Below are 18,786 nucleotides of genomic sequence, written 5' to 3' on the forward strand. Positions count from 1 at the left end.
TGATAATGTAATTTTTTTATTAAATTTTATCAATATTAACATCATTTGAGTTTTTTATGGATCCACCCTTGATGAGGGCTAATACAAAAGAGAGGGACTATGGTGCATATACCAAAAGAGTTTCTTTTCTTTGCATTACTATTTGTGATCTCCATTATTTGGGAGATATTTGTCTTGAGAGTTTGTTCTCAAGTGGAAGAGTTATTTTATAACTGAATTATTGTATGCTTGTATGTTCCAATTATAAAATAAACATTTGTTGAACAGGTGGTATCCAAAATATCTCATATATTGTAAGTGTTCATATATTGTAAGTGTTCATTTTAGTCCATTTTAGAGTTCACAAAAATATTTGTTATAATACTTGTAATATGATTGATGTGAAGATAGCATAATGTCAGTTACCAAGAGTTCATCTGGCTTCATGATGTCTACCAAATATCAATTGAATCTAGAAGATGAAATTTAAGCAACATTTAGAAGAAAGTTTAAAATGCATGAAGAATGTATATACATGATCATATAATGATTGTGTGATCATGAACCATAAGCTATGATGACGTGGATAAGAAACTTGCTATATATGACAAAATTGGAACCACATAATAGAAAGTTCGAGTCAAGGCTATCAGTTTTGAAACTAATGGAAATTTCCCCTTAAGAAAGTAATTTGCATACAAGTTGTAGCATATAATAAGTGATATTTATATTCTTGTATAACTTTATGTGAGTTTGTGCTGTTTTTTATAATATCTTTTTAAAAAATTTAATATTAATAATTTAACCTTTTACTTGAGAATAATTTTATTTTTTGATTATTTAAATTTTTTTTATTTGCTGTTGACATATCCTTTTATTCTTTCAATTTTGTTTTTAGTTTGCTATTAGCTAGCATTTCCTTTTTGTTCGCTGACAACAAATTAAAAGTAAATATCAAATTAAAAAAAAAATCCAAATGCGAGATTAATCACAGGGGATGGATGTAAAGGTTGGATTAATAATGTTACGTATTTCTATAAATTTTTTTAATTTATTTTAGCTAGACATATATTTTTGATGTAAATTATGTTGTTTTAATGAGTTGCTTTATATTTATGAAATTAGTATAATATGATTACAACCTGAGTGTAATTATACTACACATTCATGATTACGAAAGTAGTAAATACTTGAGAAATTTTCTTACAATAACTTTAGTCGTTGCTAATGATGCGTGTTTTGCAACAATAAAGTCGTTTGTAATTTGTATTGTTTGCAATTATACATTTATACCATAAAAAATCATTATTATTAATTATACATTTATACCATAAAAAATCATTATTACTAATTATACATTTATACCATAAAAAATCATTATTACTAATTTAGTACTAAAACAAAACTAGCACTGAAGCACAACTTCATCATGATCCCTAACTTTCCCAAATCCCTCCGACCCACTAACTAGTACTCCTTCTAATTCTTTTCAATTGTCCCATTTGGATTGGATACGAATATTAAGAAAGTGGAGGGGACCATCTTGAATAGTATACCTATATGATGTAGTGGGTATTGAGGGGTTAAATAGTGTAATTTGGTAAAAAAATAAAGGTGTTTTGGTAATTACATAAATGGTATAAGAGCAATTTGGTCTAAAAATCATGTTCTAAAATAGAAATAGGGATAATTGAAGTGAATTGCCCAAATAACGAAATGAGACAATAGAAAAAAATAAGAGTATTAAAATTAATACCAAATCTCTAAAAATCAATACTAGTAGTACTAATCCCAGGCATTCTGATTTCTTCAAAACCAATTAACAGTAAATGGAAAATTTAACAACAACCCACCAATTAAAATAAACCCCAAGCATTTTTTAAAATTATAATCAATAGTCAATACTACTAAAACCCTTTGACCACCAATAAACATAAATCCCTTTAGATACAAAACTAGTAGCAAAATACACTTAACAATAACATACGAAAATTAGGGGAAGGTTAGATGTTTTGTAGTATCATATTTTTTCGTTACTGTCTAAAATCACCTTTATAAATAGTAATACATTAAAATGAATTTTGTTTAAAAAATAGGACAACTAAAATGAAATAAGTATGACTATATAACCTGTTAAGATATTATCACATGAAAATTACACTAAATTCCTATTAATTACCATCCACAACTTTTTATTGACAACTAAATTGGCTGCAAAGGTAAAATGGACTATCTTCTAATATTTTTTCCTTATGATTTATTAGTTTATAAACTACTCTTAAGAGAGGTTGTTTCTCAGTGAAACAACCTACAAAAATAAGTTTATATTCTCATAATATGTATAAGATGAACTATTTAATCAATATATGAGGCATATCTCTCGATGAGATCATCTTATACAAAAATTTGTTTTTGTTTAGTTAGCTTAGCAAGTTATGCGGTTAGAAAACAATGGATCATTGGTGACTGAGGAAAAAAGTTGGTCGTTGCATATGAGTTGGTTTGATACACATAAAGGATTAATTAAAGTTCCACTTACGGCGTATACTAGCTCGTATCTTAGATTCTACCCTAGAATGGTCGATGACTTTACTGCAAGTTTGATATATATTTTTATTATAAAAGGAAATTATACGAAACTATTTAATGTATAGGTTTATTTGCAAAAAACTATTTTATGTATTTTTTTTTGTAAAAAATTATCTAATGTGATATATATCTTTGCAAATAACTACCACTCAATGGAAAAAGGTTAGTTAACCGTTAAATTTTAATGTTTGACCTAAATAAAAAGATAAATTAAAAAGAAATAACACATGTCAATTTTTGGCTTGTTCGACGTCATTTTTACCCTATCATAATGAGATTTTTTTTAAAAATAAATATCGTAATTATTCTCACAGGATAACTCTTTTGAAAATCCGATCAAAACAAATAGTTATTAGCTTATTTTCTGACACATAAAGCAAAAAAATATTCAACGTTATTTTTTTTTAAAACACATGCTAATAAAGTTAATGCTTATGTTTGTTTGCCCTAAAGATTTCCATAGTTGATGAATTTCATTCTCGTTTACTATTGCTAGATGAAGATATATTAGGTGGCATCCAAAAGTTATACTCCTATTTCAATGAGAATAACTTGCTATTTTACTTTTTATACTCCCTTCGAACCAATTTAGATGTCCCATTTGCTTAGACACAGTTATTAAGGATGGTGTGGGGTCCATTAAAAAGAGCAAGTAGTAATAGGTAAGTAGTGAAGGAAAGGGTAAGTAGTGAAGGGAAGGGTAAGTAGTAAAAAGTAGTTGGGTAAGTAAGGTATATGGAGGTATATTCGTAATTATTTGTGTGAACTAAGGATGTTTAGGTAATAAAAGATTGACAAAAATAGAAATGGAATAACTAAAAAGACTTTGTCAAATAAGGAAATTAGACAACTAAATTGGTTCGGAGGGAGTATAATTTTATATCATAAACTTTAATCATTAGCCATAATTATAACATTATCATAAACTAGTTCACCAATAGCCTATATTGGTCCTTAAAAAAATTACTTATATAAATACATATATATATATTATGAGTACTTAATAATATTTATAGTAAGAGCTCAATTAAGTATAATAAGCAAGATGTACTAATTAGAAGGTTTAGATTCTTTTTGATTCACTAAGAAATTGGATACTTAGAAGTACCACTTTAAGTACAATGTCGCAAAATAACAAGAGACCTTATAATTACTCTCAAGTCTCAACTTACAGTCGTAAAAGACATTTAAAACGTGATACAATAATAAGAGTTTATATAGTATTTTAGTTAACTCACATCTATAATGTTTATAGACGTATGTATTTTCTAAGGAAATTTATGTCGAATCCCACCACCAGCTCCAGCACCTCCACCAAATCCAGCACCACTACCACCACCAAGACCTCCTCCAGCACCACCACCACCACCAAATCCTCCTCCTCCACCCGCTCCTCCTCCTAGTCCACCAACACCTCCTGCACCACCTCCAGCACCAAACCCAGAACCACCACCAGCACCACCACCAGCCCCACCACCAAATCCGCCGCCACCACCAACTCCTCCACCAAGACCACCACCTGCTCCTCCTCCGGCACCAGCTCCACCACCAAGACCACCACCTGCTCCTCCTCCGGCACCAGCTCCACCACCAAGACCACCTCCTAATCCTCCTCCAGCACCACCTCCACCACCAAGTCCACCACCTGCACCTCCTAACCCTCCTCCAGCACCACCTCCACCACCAAGTCCACCCCCAGCCCCTCCTCCAACGCCACCACCACCACCAAGACCACCACCAGCTCCTCCTCCAATACCACCACCAGCTCCTCCTCCAGCACCAACACCACCTCCTAGTCCTGACCCTCCGCCTAATCCTCCTCCGCCTCCTAGGCCAGCACCACCTCCTCCACCTAAACCTCCACCACCTCCACCACCTAGACCACCACCATGGTGGCCAAAGAGAAATTTCTCATCTTTGAAAGAATTAGCATTACTTGCTAAGATTCTAGCACTAGTAGTGTACACTAGTGCACCAAGGACCAAACAAAGGAAAACCTTGGCACAAGTCATCTTTGTAATAAGTTAGTCAACTAAATAAATAAGATAAGTAGGGAGATGGATGATAAGTAAAGGAGGAAGTGAGACGATTATATATAGCAATGCTTTGATGGAGACACTACGACACGATCTGTACTTGTATGTATTACACAAAGCTACGAGAATAGGAAAAGAAAAACGGTTGATTGTTTAGATTAATTAATGCAATACATGTGCTTATGTTACGTTCATCTGGAAACCGTGTTGGAACCCTTTATTGCCCTCAACCGCTTAGGTTGAAAAACAAAACCTGGAAAGCTGGCTATGCAATATTGTCAATCAGTTAACAATTGACTTATAATGTTCCAAACTTAAGAGTCTAGACCATGCTTTTTGGTATACTTATCCATATATTTTGCAAATCCTGATCTAGCTTTTCACCTTGTACTCTTTTCTTAGCTTTTGCATTATTGTTTTTAAGAAATATTATCTTAAATAATATAATTTTTTTTTTAATTTCTCTATAACAATACCAACTTTAGATTAATAATGAATAATATCAACGTAGGTGTGTTTTTCTAAAATAATATCAACTTTTATTTGACTATTCATTTGCCATTATTTATTGTCAAATAACGTATTATGAATAAAACATAATATTATGATAGAAATTTACTAATGTTATAATATGATTGTTTAGCTAAATGTATGGAACCTTTTAAAATTCACTAACCTTCCACTAAGAATAAGGATGACACTTATTAGAGAACAGAAATCATTTTGTCTCTATGGAAAAACATATTTGAGTAACCGGTAATTACATAATTATATTGTTCAACGTAAGCTAAAAAATTATCCTTAGTCCTTCACAAATACTCAAGGAAATCATATGTTGCTATATCTAGTGATGCGCTTCACCTAGATTTAACTTGCTAGTAGATACTAGTAAATGCTCAAAGCATGTGCAACATCGAAACGCGTATAAATCATTGCATACATCATACATACAATAACAAATGTATATGGAACTATACTCATGTGTTTAGCTTATCGGAGCTTAAACAACAGTAATCTAACTAAGAGACACGTCTTCTTGCAAATGAATATAACCTTATTAGAGTTTTGCATGCTGAACTTAGGAAGAACTTCAAATTTGTTGCTTAATTGATTCAAGCATATCTACATAATTTCTTATAATAAATATGCTATCCATACTCTTGGATGCTTGCTTAAGTTCATAAATGGATCGGACCTCTAAAGCTTCCAAACATTCCCTTGATCTGATGAATCTTATTCAAACCTTTTTTGTTGAGTTATAAACATATCCTCTTTAGTAACCCTTTATTGTAACCCTTCACCACTAACCTTGCATAAAACCTTTAGTATGTCATCCTTATCTGTGTTTAAGTTTAAAAGTTCATTTGTACCTAATGGATTTTAGTTAGAGGTGTTCAATGGGGCTGGATCCAGTTGGATTAATATTTTAACGGGGTGGGTCATAGAAAAAAATTTACGGGTCAAGGCGGATTGAAAGACTATTTGACCCGGCCCGAGCCGACATATTGAACAGCAAAATGATAATTGAATAGTTCAACTAAGATACCCTTCGACAAAATAATAGGTATGAAGTACTTCTAGGGTGAAAATGAACTCATCACTTTTTGAAGGGGCACTGTTAACAAAAGTGCATGTCGATAATTTTCACTTAAACTACTTTGCTTAGCTTGGATAATAAATTAATAAAATTAAATCAATACACAATAACAATTTATAATGTAAAAATAAAAAATGATATTCAAAGGTATTTATTAACGGGTTTACCAGTCATCAAGGGATGTTCATAACCATATATCCCGCTGATCGGCATTTGGGTATCCGAAAACTTGGAAATTCAATTAGTCGGATAACTATTTTAACGGTCTGAATTCTGACTAATTTATTCGGATGCCCAGATAAATGAGGTCGGAACACCGGGCACATCAAAAAGATACTATTATCTATGAGAAATTCTTGTGTGGACTTATGGTCCATGGTAATAAAATAGTGTGGATAATGTTTTATCACTCCTATTCTTATTCTCTTCACCCTTTATAGAAATCAATTTGACCCCTATCGTAATTCAATGTTATCGTTGTTTATAAGAAAAAGTCACCCTATACTATATGAGTGTTATTCTTCCCTTATAATATAATTAACTTGTATTTGTTGTGTTTGATTTTAAATTTTATCATATTAACAACAAATTTTGAAATTGATTTGTGCTTCTACAAAAACTATTATTTATTTTAAAGTTTATAATGAAAGTGACCTTATTTTGATTCAATGTTACACTTCTAAGTAAGACACATTTATCCTTATGATATGTAAAAGGTGTCTTTCTCGCAGGGTGTAATTAACGTAAAACTCATACTTTTTTAATGTTTGGTTTAGAATTCTACCACATGAACAATAAATATGAAATTGATTTGTAGTGTTACAAAATAATTATTTATTTTAAATTTACAACCATGGTGACTCTTATTGTGATACAATGTTACCACTTTTGTATGAAAAAGTTTACATATTCCAAAGTAACTAAAAAAAAACTTTTTTGAAAAAATAAATTGCAAAAAAAGGGTCATATGATTTTTAATTTTTTTTTAAGAGTGGAGTGTAAGAGTATAAGAATGAAGTGGAGTGAATATAAAAGTATAAGAGTAGAGTGAAGTGGAATGGAATGTATAAGAGTGGAGGGGAATGAAATGGAAGAGTGGAGTGAAATGTAAGAATTAAGTCGAATGAAGTGAAATGTAAGAATAGAGTAAAATGGAGTGGAAGAGTAGAATGGAATGTAAGAGTTGGTTCACGCTATACTAAACTTTTTCATTATCTATATCTATTAAATTTCGCAATCATCAAAGAACTACTTCAACAACAAGCTTTGCTCTGATTTGAATGTTTTATCGTCAATAAAATTGTTGCTTTAGTTTGATTAGAAAATAGGAACGCAGTATATACTTGATTTGGTCTAATATTAAAAAATGAACAGATAAAAATATTCTCACATAACGGATCGACGGATACTTCGATTAAATTTATTTTGTGACCCATGACTCAATTTGGTCAAAACGAATCGGGTCGACAAGTCGGTTTAAACAAGTTAGGATTTTTTTTTAACATTCCTAAACAATATCATGACTCATTACAAACTCGTCTCAACCCGTCAATTTTATTTTTTGGTAGATTCGTTAATGATCTGACCCATCAAAAAAGTTAAGAGGCTTAATCTTTTTTAAAGACGTGGGGTCATAGGCTTTTATCGCGCCCACCCCATTGCATAGTTCTGGTCTTTCCGTCTTTACATATGAAAAAATTAGTTATAGCCTACGATTTGTTTATTCTTTTAAATTGGGTACTTTATCAACATTATATTTTTTTAAAAAAATTATTTTAATTTAATTAAATAACAAATTTAAAAGAACAAAGCCTATTAAAAAGACTAGATTACTGACACGTCCAACATCTCAAGGTTGATGTAAGCTTTTTAAATATTTCTTTTGTTGTTATTTATTTATACCATTTGCTTTTTCATAATCTTTGACGTATGAAATCAATTATTAATATCTCTAATTATACATATCAAAAAATTATGAAAACTCAACATTAATAAATTTTAAATCGAGACGATTCAAACAAAATTTCATATGACTATACTTTAACTTATAGATTATCGATAATATAAAAGTCAATTTACTTGATAAATAGTACCAAAGTCAACTATATTACAAGTAAAAAAGAACGAAGGAAGTATGTTTGGCCCCTTAAAAATTATGAAAACTCAACATTAATAAATTTTAAATCGAGACGATTCAAACAAAATCTTATATGACTATACTTTAACTTATAGATTATCGATAATATAAAAGTCAATTTACTTGATAAATAGTACCAAAGTTAACTATATTACAAGTAAAAAAGAACGAAGGAAGTATGTTTGGCCCCTTAAAAACCGCCCTGATCCATTAAATATCTATTAGTAAAACAATTCTTTAAAGTCTCGTCACTTTTAAAAAATAAGGGTCAAGCCCGTTAACTTTTTAACGGGCCCTGCCCGAATGAACACTCGATCTAGTTTTTGCCCATTCAAAAAGTAAACAATGTCACATACTTGATTGTCAAACATGAAATCAATTTCAAACTTCATGGCCTCAAGTTATTTTGCAAAGTCACTAATTTCTAAAGCTTATTTGTAACATAATGCTCCAAATTCACCATGTTAAAACTCGCAGCCATGTAGTGAATGGAGAGGAGTATACCTTACCAAAGGATCACAAAATAAAGTTTAGATGAGTGTTTATAGTGTGTATTAGTATAGGAATCAAATAATGTAAGTGTATGTAATAAATGACAATAATAAAGAAATAATTTTAAGACAAAAATTTAAGGTGGTTCATCAATCAATGGACTATATTCACCATCTAATCTAGAATTATATTAATATGCTTAGAGGAGATAAACAAACTTAAAGGGAATTACAAATGGAGGTTTAATGTAAAAAAAGAGGAGCTAATTAGGTAGAAATCTTAAGCAAGAAGAATGTTCTCATAAATGAGACTTTAGTGCCTCTAATTAGGCCTAGATTAAGAGTATTTATAGGGGAAAAGCATGGGTGCCTAATGTTTGCTTCATCCAAGGACCCACTAACACCTAGTACAATGTACTAGTGTACTTGTTTGATTCTCCATCATCCAATCACAATGTAGTTCTTGGTGCCTAAGGTTTACTTCATCCAAACACACACTAACACTTAGTACAATGTAATAATGTACTTGTGTGATTCCTAATCTACCAATTACAAAGAACTATTTTGTACTCTTCTTACTTATACGCACTAACATGTTAGATTAATTTCCTTAATCTTGTTGCCAACTTTTATTTACTTGGTGGACCAAGTCACCAGTTTGTATGCAGTAATCTCTAATAACATCCCTTAAATGTTGCTTGTCTATAAACAGTTGCCACTCTTTAATCACAATGTTCTCAAATCCTTTATCTATATATGTGCAATTTACCATTCCTATACAACCTAGCCAAATAATTATCAAAATTATCACATTGATTATCTTAAAATGGTCCATCAAACGCATCAAAGTGATCTGTAACTGCAACAACATATCCACCCTAATGCCATCTTCTACCTCAGACTCTACCTCATGATCCACCAAAGAAACACTTTCACTGTCACTACTATGGACTGATATAATTGGACATTAAGATTCATCATCACTCTCACTAAGCACTGCTCTTAATCCAAATGCAGCACCATCCTCCATCTCATCATTTTGTTGCAACTGTCTTAGAGACTTTCTCTTAACTGTCTTCTTAATACCCTTTCTCTTCAAAGTAGTCTTTGGTATTTTTTGTCAAATTAGACTTTTTCTTAACAGTTTTCTTAGGTGTTCTCTTTGGTGTTGTCTTCTCCACATTACCTTCATCATTAGCTTCACTTTGGATAGGCTCATTTACTTCATTATTACTTTATCCTGTTGGTTTATCACATTTAAAAACTCTACATTTTCGATGATCACATCATTGATGTTACCAGGGGATGGTAGGGACTCCATTTCAGTCTCAACATGTTTGGTCTGCTTTCTAAGAATAGGTAGTTTGGGTTGGAATGAGATCTACTTCAACATCCAGATGATAAGTGCAATTATTTTCACTTATTTATATCATTTTATACTCCTTAATGATGGTCGTTAATAGTAATTCTGTTAGAGCAAGCACCAAATCACCCTTGTGTGGAGAGTCTTCGGAGTGCTGTGATAAGGGTGCGACGGAGAACAAGTGTGTGGTGCAAATGAGGTACAATGGGCAAGGCATGGGAGGACTAGATCATTGCATAAGAGTGCACCAAAGAGGCTTTGATAGGTGCTCAATCAAATCAAGGCACAAAGGGAAGGATACTCGATCGAGGCGTGAACCAGAAGCAACAAACAAAAGGTCTTAAAGACCCGCTCGACCTGTCGAGCGACCCTAGCTTGGTCGAGCATGATGCATTGGTTCAGCAGGTAAATTTCAGTCGCTCCAGTTGTCTCGCTTGACTGGTCAAGCATAGTGGCTCAGTCGAGCGGGTGAGTCAGAGCCCAAATATCGCGTATTCTATTTTGTTGCGGAAATGTTTGGGCTTTAAGTATTGGTCCTAATGCTTCTAACATGTGGTAGACTATATAAGAGGGCTTAGAACATCACTCGAAGTAAGAGAGAGTGAGGCTGCACAAGAGAGAAAGCTAGGGTTAGAAACCATAAGAGTTTTCTTCTTCATTATGTTAGTTTTGGGGTGATATCAATTGTTGAATGGATTCACTATCTTTAGAGCTTGTTCTCATGTTTGGTTAGTCATTAATGTATTGTTGAATAGATTAATGAAAGTAATCATCTTTTGAGAGGGAGATTTCATTAGATACCTCATAAACACATCGTTGTTGCTTGTTTGATTGTTTCTTGTTTATTCTCTGTTTTTCACTCATCTTTTACTCATAATTCTACCATTGTTGGGTCTAAGCCATTCTCTTTCAAATTCCGTGATTATTTTGAAGATCTATGCTACTTTACTCGTTTTGGTTATTCATGTTGATTTTGAGTGGTTTTGATTGTTTTAAGCATAATTCTTATGGTTTTAACGATGACGAAGTTCACTAAGAAAGATTTTAGCTCGGGTGAAGATGTTCTACATAAAAAATGAGCAAAAGAGTAGAAGAGTGTTTATAATGCACAAGTTTTGAGGTGAAATTTGATACATGTCTACTCCTTTAAACATAACTTTTGATAAGAACATCAAATTTATTCAAGGTTTACTGCATTGGAAACTAAACTTCAAGAGCTTTCCAATAGTATATTATTTATCCAATTCCGATAACCGAGCAAGAAATGACGATCGTTTGAAGTTGGCAAAAATTGTCAGCCAAAAATGCCGACTCGGCTTCCTAGTCGTGGAAGTGGACGCCGAGTAGGCTTTTTCTACTGGAATCCGTGCAGCCCATTTTTCAATACTTTAATTTTGTATTATTTATTTTTATCTTTATTTTAATTAACTTCTTAGGGGTTTATTTAGGGGTTAATGGGGAGCATTTTGGTGCATTTTGGTTAAGCCTCCTTCAGAGGAGCACAAGGAGGGAGACTAAAAACCTTCTCCTTCTTCCTCCTTCATCTTCCTTTCCATTTGAACACCATTTTAATTCATGTAAGCTTTTAATTTCTTGTCATTTTAATTTCTTGTCTTTGATTTACTTTCTCATGATTAGTGTAATCTATCTTTATCAAATTTGTATTAGTTTAATATTTCCTTGTCATACTTTAATTGTTTTCTTAGAAATTGTCATTTAATAAATTGTTCTTTCTATTTTGTCTCTTGGATCTTTAATTATGTGTCTCATAGTTTAGTTATTGTTTTTCCTTGCAAATTTCAATATTATCATTTTCATTCATGTTTAGTACTATCTTAGGGTATGTGTTCATTGCTTCCACCATGAATAGTAAGTAAATTTAATTTTTAGGGTTAGGGTTTGAACATATAACTCAAGTATGATTTGATTATTAAATGTGTCTAGGCATGGCCACGGGGCGGGTTACCCGGAACTGAACCGGTCCCGAACCGCTTGGAACCGGATCCGGAACCGGAACCGTTTGCGACAGGTTCCGAACCGCCCCGAACTACGAAACCGCCGGAAAAAAAGTTGCCTGAACCGGTCCGGGTGAACCGGCCCACCGGTTCCATGGAACCATGAAAAGAGCCGTTGGAAACTAGCCGTTTCTAGCCGTTGGGATTTTTCTATAAATACCCACCACTTTCAATCATTTTCATTCACAACTCATCTCTTCTCCTACTCGTTTCTACTTACTCTCTCTACTTAATTCTTTAATTACGCAATTATTCTCTTAATTACATAATTAGTCTTTTAATTATTTCTTAATTTAGTTAATTACATAATTAGTCTATTAATTATTTGTTTATTTCTTAATTCTATTATTATTATTTCAATATTATCAATCATGTCTTCATTTTTGAAAAAAGCCTCAAAAAAAGTTACTAAAGTGGCAAAATCATTGGGAGGTTCCAGCTCCTCCAAAAGAAAGGCCACTTCTACTCCGTCGGTATCAACAACACCTTCGATTAGTAATTATAATTATGAACCAAATTATCAAGAAGGATACGACCCAGAATTACATAATTATGCAGAAGAAGTGGAAAGAAAAATACAAATTGATGAAGAAGAAGAACAAGAAGAGGAACCAACGACCCCTATTGGGATACATGTATCTCGACAGTCATCAACAAGATCACATGAAGAACAACTACAAGAACAACAACAAAGACAAGCTCGTGGTAAACGAGTCAATTTCCAAACTATCGGTTAGTTTTATAATTTTATTCTTCAAATTAATTAAATTTTAAATTATTTTTATTTAATTATAGTTTTATAATTTTAAATTATTTATTTAGATGAAGATGAACCAGTAAGACAACCTTTTCCGGCAATGCCACCTCCTAGTGGTAGAGCTGTTTCACATGTGTGGTCGTATTTCACAAAAGAACCAACCGACAATCCAGATATTTTCTTATGCACTTGTCAAATTTGTGAAAGTCAAGAAGTAAAGCCCTTAGTTTCATACAGTTTCGCCAGAGGTAAATACTTTTTAAGTTTTTTATACATACATTATGTATTCATATTTTATAAAAATTTATTTATTGTGTTTTGTGAATACGTGTTAGGTGGTGGTACGGGATCTTTTAACAAACATTTGACAAAGAAGCATGGAATCACAAAAGAAACTCATGCAGCAAGCGGCAGCGGGACCACAAGTGGAAGCCGACAGACACAGTGGGACATTCCCAACACAGGTATGCCTTTTAGATATAATCGTAATGAAATGATTGATGAATTTTCTAAGTATGTAATTTGTGATGAATTGCCTTTTAACCACGGTGAAAGTAGGGCATACGAGCGTTTCACTAAAAAAACTTTGCAACCACAATATAGAGCAATCCCTAGGAGCACTCTTAAAAGACGCACAATTAAATTATATAAATCAATGCGCTATGAATTAGTTGAAATGTTTAAATCTTTTAATGGTAGGGTTAGCATAACAACTGACATTTGGTCTGCTCCCGCACATTTAGAATCTTATATGTGTGTAACAGCACATTGGATAGATCAAAATTGGATTATTCAGAAAAGAATAATTGCTTTTGAGACAATGCCAGAAAGACATACCGGTGAAAACATAAAATATAGATTAGTAGAGATATGTAGAGAATGGAACTTATTAGATAAGATATTTTGTTGTTCTACTGATAATGCAACCGCTAACATTAAATGTATAGAACTTTTGTTTAACGAACCTGCATTTAATTTTATCCTTGGGGGTAGCTTATTACACATACGTTGTTGTGCGCATATAGTTAACTTATCTTGCCAAGCAGGTTTAAAACAATTAAGCGATTTATTAGAACCAATTAGAGATATAGTGAAGCGGCTTAGGATTGGAAAGATAAAGAGACGATATAAACAATTATGTGACCAATATCAACTAAAAAAAGTGTATTGGTCATTAGATACTCCTACACGTTGGGGCTCAACCAACGATTTATTAAGAAAGGCGATTGCTTATCGTCCAGTTATAACACAACTGTATAGTGAGTGTACAGATAGCTATATAGCTGATGACACTTGGGAATTAGCTATTGGGAATTAGCTATAGGTGTACATAATATATTAGAAGCGTATGACCACGCAACTAAGATTTTTTCGAATGTTTATGAACCGAACGTTCACTTAGTAATAAGTGAGTGTATTACTATTTTTTATCATCTCCTTAAACATACGCATGATGATACTAACCCATATTTGAAGCCGATTCTTGCAGATATGATGGAAAAATGGAAGACATATTTTACCGATTTTCCTTATATTTATGGAATTGCAACCATTTTAGACCCATGTTTTAAAACTGAAGTCCTTACTAAAGTAATAGGATTTTACTACCAATCGTTAGATCGCCCGCCTACTGATGTACATAATTATGTTGGAACATGTAAAAAATATTTAGCAGAACTCTATGATTATACACTAGTGTATATAACCAAAACGCGATACGTCTAGGCGTGCTAGCGTTTCGGCACGTCCCTCTTATTATAATTCGGTAATAGCTAATATAATGACTCAAGATGATAGTTTTGTATGATCATCATCTTCTTCTTCACCCTCCACCTCATATTTAGAATTAGATAGTTATCTTAAACACCACTTTGAAATTGGCCAAGGTAGCTATAATATTTTAGAGTGGTGGAAAGAAAAATCTGTAAAATTTCCCATTTTATCGAGAATTACAAAGGATATCCTTGCAATTCCTGCGTCAACAATTGCGTCGGAGTCTGCTTTTAGTGCAGGTAGAAGAGTTTTGGACGAAAAGATATCTCGTCTTGCTCCACATAGTATTCAAATATGTGTTTGCAAGAAAGATTGGGATCAAGCGGAGATTCGAACACAAGGACTAAGGAACGATGATGATCAAGACGACGATGATGATCCATGGATGATGATGGATACATCTGAATCATCGTCAGGAGGAGAGTCAGCGGAAGCATCTAACCAACCAGATGATGATGACGAAGACGAAGAGGATCAATCGGACAACGATAAATCAACTATAAATAAAAGGTATGACATAGAACTACGTGGGCTTTGATTCCTTCGGGATACGTAGGCAGCTTAGTATTCCTTTGGGTACTAGGTTCAAGTCCATTTTCTCCCTCTTTTTTTATTAATCATCTTTATCGACATTATCATTGATTCGTTTCTTATTAATTTATTTTTTTCATTCTTTTTAGTACATATTTTAATAACGATGACGAATTGACAAGCAATGAATTTCGCTAATAATCAAGTAATCATCAAAGGTACGTCCGCAATATTATAATATTTTTTTATTATATAAATATTTAAAGAAAAAATAAAAATGGAACCGATGGTCCGACCCGCCCGTCCCGTGAGTTGGAACCGCCGAAACCGCCTCATGAACCGCCAAGGAACCGTTTGGAACCGCCCGGAACCACAACCGGAACCGGTCGCGACAGGTTCCAAATGGAACCGGAACCGGGTAGAACCGGAACCGGATGGAACCGGAACGAAACCGGACCAACCCGGACCGTGGCCATGCCTAAATGTGTCTATGAAATTAGGATTAATGCGATTGAATTGTGCCATTAACCCTAAATTAGATATGCTTTGTTGGACTAGTCAATAGAATTAGCGAGTGAGATTATGATCAACTTTGCTTTAGGGTAAATTTTAGTTAAATTCTTATTAATTCATTCAATAAAACTAGCGTGTGAGAATTGAATTAATGGGGTCTAAATCTAATAGTTAATTAACAGAGCGAGAGTTTGAGATTAACCATATTATATTTAGTCACATAATTAATCCGACATTTTATAGACACTAATAAGAGTTTGACCATACAAGAATTTAGGAGATTCCCCATACCCTAGATCTTTTCATCATATAGTTTAGACCCACATTTTCATTGCATTATTAGTTTATTAGTCAAAAACCAATCAAACATTTTTTTCTCCTTGAGCAATATAATTAGTAGAAATTAGCAAGTTTCTTGCCCTAACTTCCTTGTGTTCGACTCGCGACTACACGTACACCGTGCGCTTGCGGTTAAATAAAATTTGCACATCACCAGATCAACTTCATTCAAAACAGTTTGTTCCTAACAGGGTACATCAACGTCATCATCATTCGTAACAGGTTGTTGTTTTTCACAGGGTATTGCAGGGGTTGGAATGGGGTTCACATCATTATCAACATGCAACACAGGCTATTTCTCACAGGTTACACTAGGGGTTGGAATGAACATCACAACATCATCATCATCATCATCACGTTCTGTAGGGGTTGGATTAAGTTTCACATCTTTCGTGTATTCTGCTTTAATGTTCCCCTAAGTCTCCTTGCATCATCCAAGGCATTAGATTTTGTGTCCCATACATGAATGCAAATGGTGTCCTTACCCTTATGCCTATTCTCATAATGCATTATCATCACCTATTTGAACATGTCTCTTTTTATATAAATAACTAAAACTGGGATGTTTAGGCATCAAATGTTCCTCCCTCTTAGCAGTATCCCAGTTTTCAATGATCATATCAAGCAAATTAACTAAGTCTACATCATCAACAAAAATTTCAGTCTCTTTGCCCTTGTACAAAAATTTCAACACCACATTATCATCCATTTAGAATCTATTAATAGAAACACAAAAAAAAGTACGACATCAACCATCCATTTGAGTATTTAATCATAGAACTCAAGCACACAACACAACAGTGTAATACACAACACAATCAAATTTCATAAAAGCCCTAATTTTTAGGGTTTAGGACTGCAAATTACGACTCAAAACACTTTAAAAACACATAATTCACAAATAAAACCCTAATGATCACAAAATTTAGGGCGAAAAATCAGAAAAATTGTACCATTAATCATGAAATTTAGGGCAATAACTCCAACAACACAACAAGTTGCATGTACAGAAAAAACGGAGGAAGGGAAAAAGAAGAGAAAGCAGGTATGAGTGAGAAGGGAAAAAGAAGGAATAAGAAAAGCAACAATGATGAAGAGAAAGCTTTGTAGGAGCTTCAGCAATGGAGTACTTAACCCAAGAGCTTGATAATGAAGACAAAGTAAGCAAGTATGAATGAGGAGGGAAAAAGAAGAGCCAAAGGAAATAAATAACAAATTGATCATGATTGATTTTCAAAAGGATTTAACGGCAAGATAACGACAAAAACTTAAATAATGTCACAGTTGTAATTAGCATGATATGCTGGGAGTAACATTGATAATTGAAAAAACAAAAGAGTAACAAAGATAAAGTGCAATAACACAGGGATACCATTGACAATTTCCCTTAATACATTGATGTTAAACTGTGTTACCAAAAGCTAAAAGATAAATAGTTTACATGTGGGAATGCTTTGACTAATAAGACAGTACGCAAGTGGTCTTGCTCCAAAGTCCAAACTGGATACAGTTGAGAATATTAAAGATGCAGGTATGTTCACTTCAACATTAGAGAACTTGGAAAAACATACCACGTTAATTAATATTTTTCGTCCGACGTTGAAGAAAGAACTTGGTTAGTGTCATGTATTATTTTTGTATTCTTTTAGTTATTTTATTTGATAAAATGAAGTAAAAACTCGAGCTAAAGGACTATTTGGCCACATATATATTTCTTTATGGGTATGGCTTGCCACGTACCTTCTTTTCCTTGCCAGATTTTGATTATAGTTCCTATACGCCGAATGCATTGGGTACAATTATGCTGATGATGATGAAGTAAAAACAAGTCTTATGTACGAAGAAGATAAGTACTCTACTATTTGTTTATTTTGCTAGAAAAGACTTTAGAGATGTTTGATAAATGGTTTTTGAGTTAACTTTTTAATTGACTTTTGATTTTTTGTTTTTTGTTTAGTCAAAAAGCCAAAAAAATATGTTTGGCAATTGATTTTTTACGAGCTGAAAAACTGACTTTTAAGCCGAAAGATAAATATCTTTACCTTTTTTAATAGCTTTTGATTTGTTTGCCTACTTTTCTGTAATTAACTAGCAATAACCAATATATAGCTTTATCAAACATTTTTCTAATTAACTATCTTATCCAACTAATTAAAAAGCAAAAGAAAATTAATAATATCAGTTAGTTAAACAAATAAAAAAAAGTCAAATATTTATCAAAATACAATCTTTATAAACACATCATTATTAGAATCGGACAGATTAATGAAATCAAACTAATTAATTAATTCTCCAGCATTGACTTTTATCTGCATTCTCTGTCTAAAATTCTCTCAATTTATATTTTTTGTCAACTCGATAATCTTCCTAAACCATCTTATTCTCTTATATTCTATTTGCCTTGAATCATTGTATTAGAACCTCCCATACAATTCCTAAGATTTGTTAATCAGGGTTGAAACAGTTATAATTGAACCAAATTAAACTTCTATAAAATTGACATGAAAACTTCTAGGATACCTTGTCTAGTCATTAACCTGTTACATGTGGAGAGCGAACCCTAATGATCATTTATTGTCAACTAGTATAAAATCTCGTGCAATGCACGGATTTTTTAGTATGAAGATATATATAAATATAATTTTTAAAAATACGTAATATTAAAC

The 18,786-nt window shown here is 32.7% G+C and overlaps 1 protein-coding gene across 1 annotated transcript; it reads right to left on the reverse strand.

The window, feature by feature from the left end:
* Positions 1–3,616: 3,616 nt before the first annotated feature.
* On the reverse strand, positions 3,617–4,625 carry LOC130808286 (glycine-rich cell wall structural protein-like). The gene has a single exon (XM_057673766.1). The coding sequence runs from the start codon at positions 4,578–4,580 to the stop codon at positions 3,837–3,839; it is 744 nt and encodes a 247-aa protein (XP_057529749.1). The 5' UTR covers positions 4,581–4,625; the 3' UTR covers positions 3,617–3,836.
* Positions 4,626–18,786: the final 14,161 nt, after the last annotated feature.

Source organism: Amaranthus tricolor, chromosome 3 (genome assembly GCF_026212465.1).
Source record: "Amaranthus tricolor cultivar Red isolate AtriRed21 chromosome 3, ASM2621246v1, whole genome shotgun sequence".
NCBI classification, from domain to species: Eukaryota; Viridiplantae; Streptophyta; class Magnoliopsida; order Caryophyllales; family Amaranthaceae; genus Amaranthus; species Amaranthus tricolor.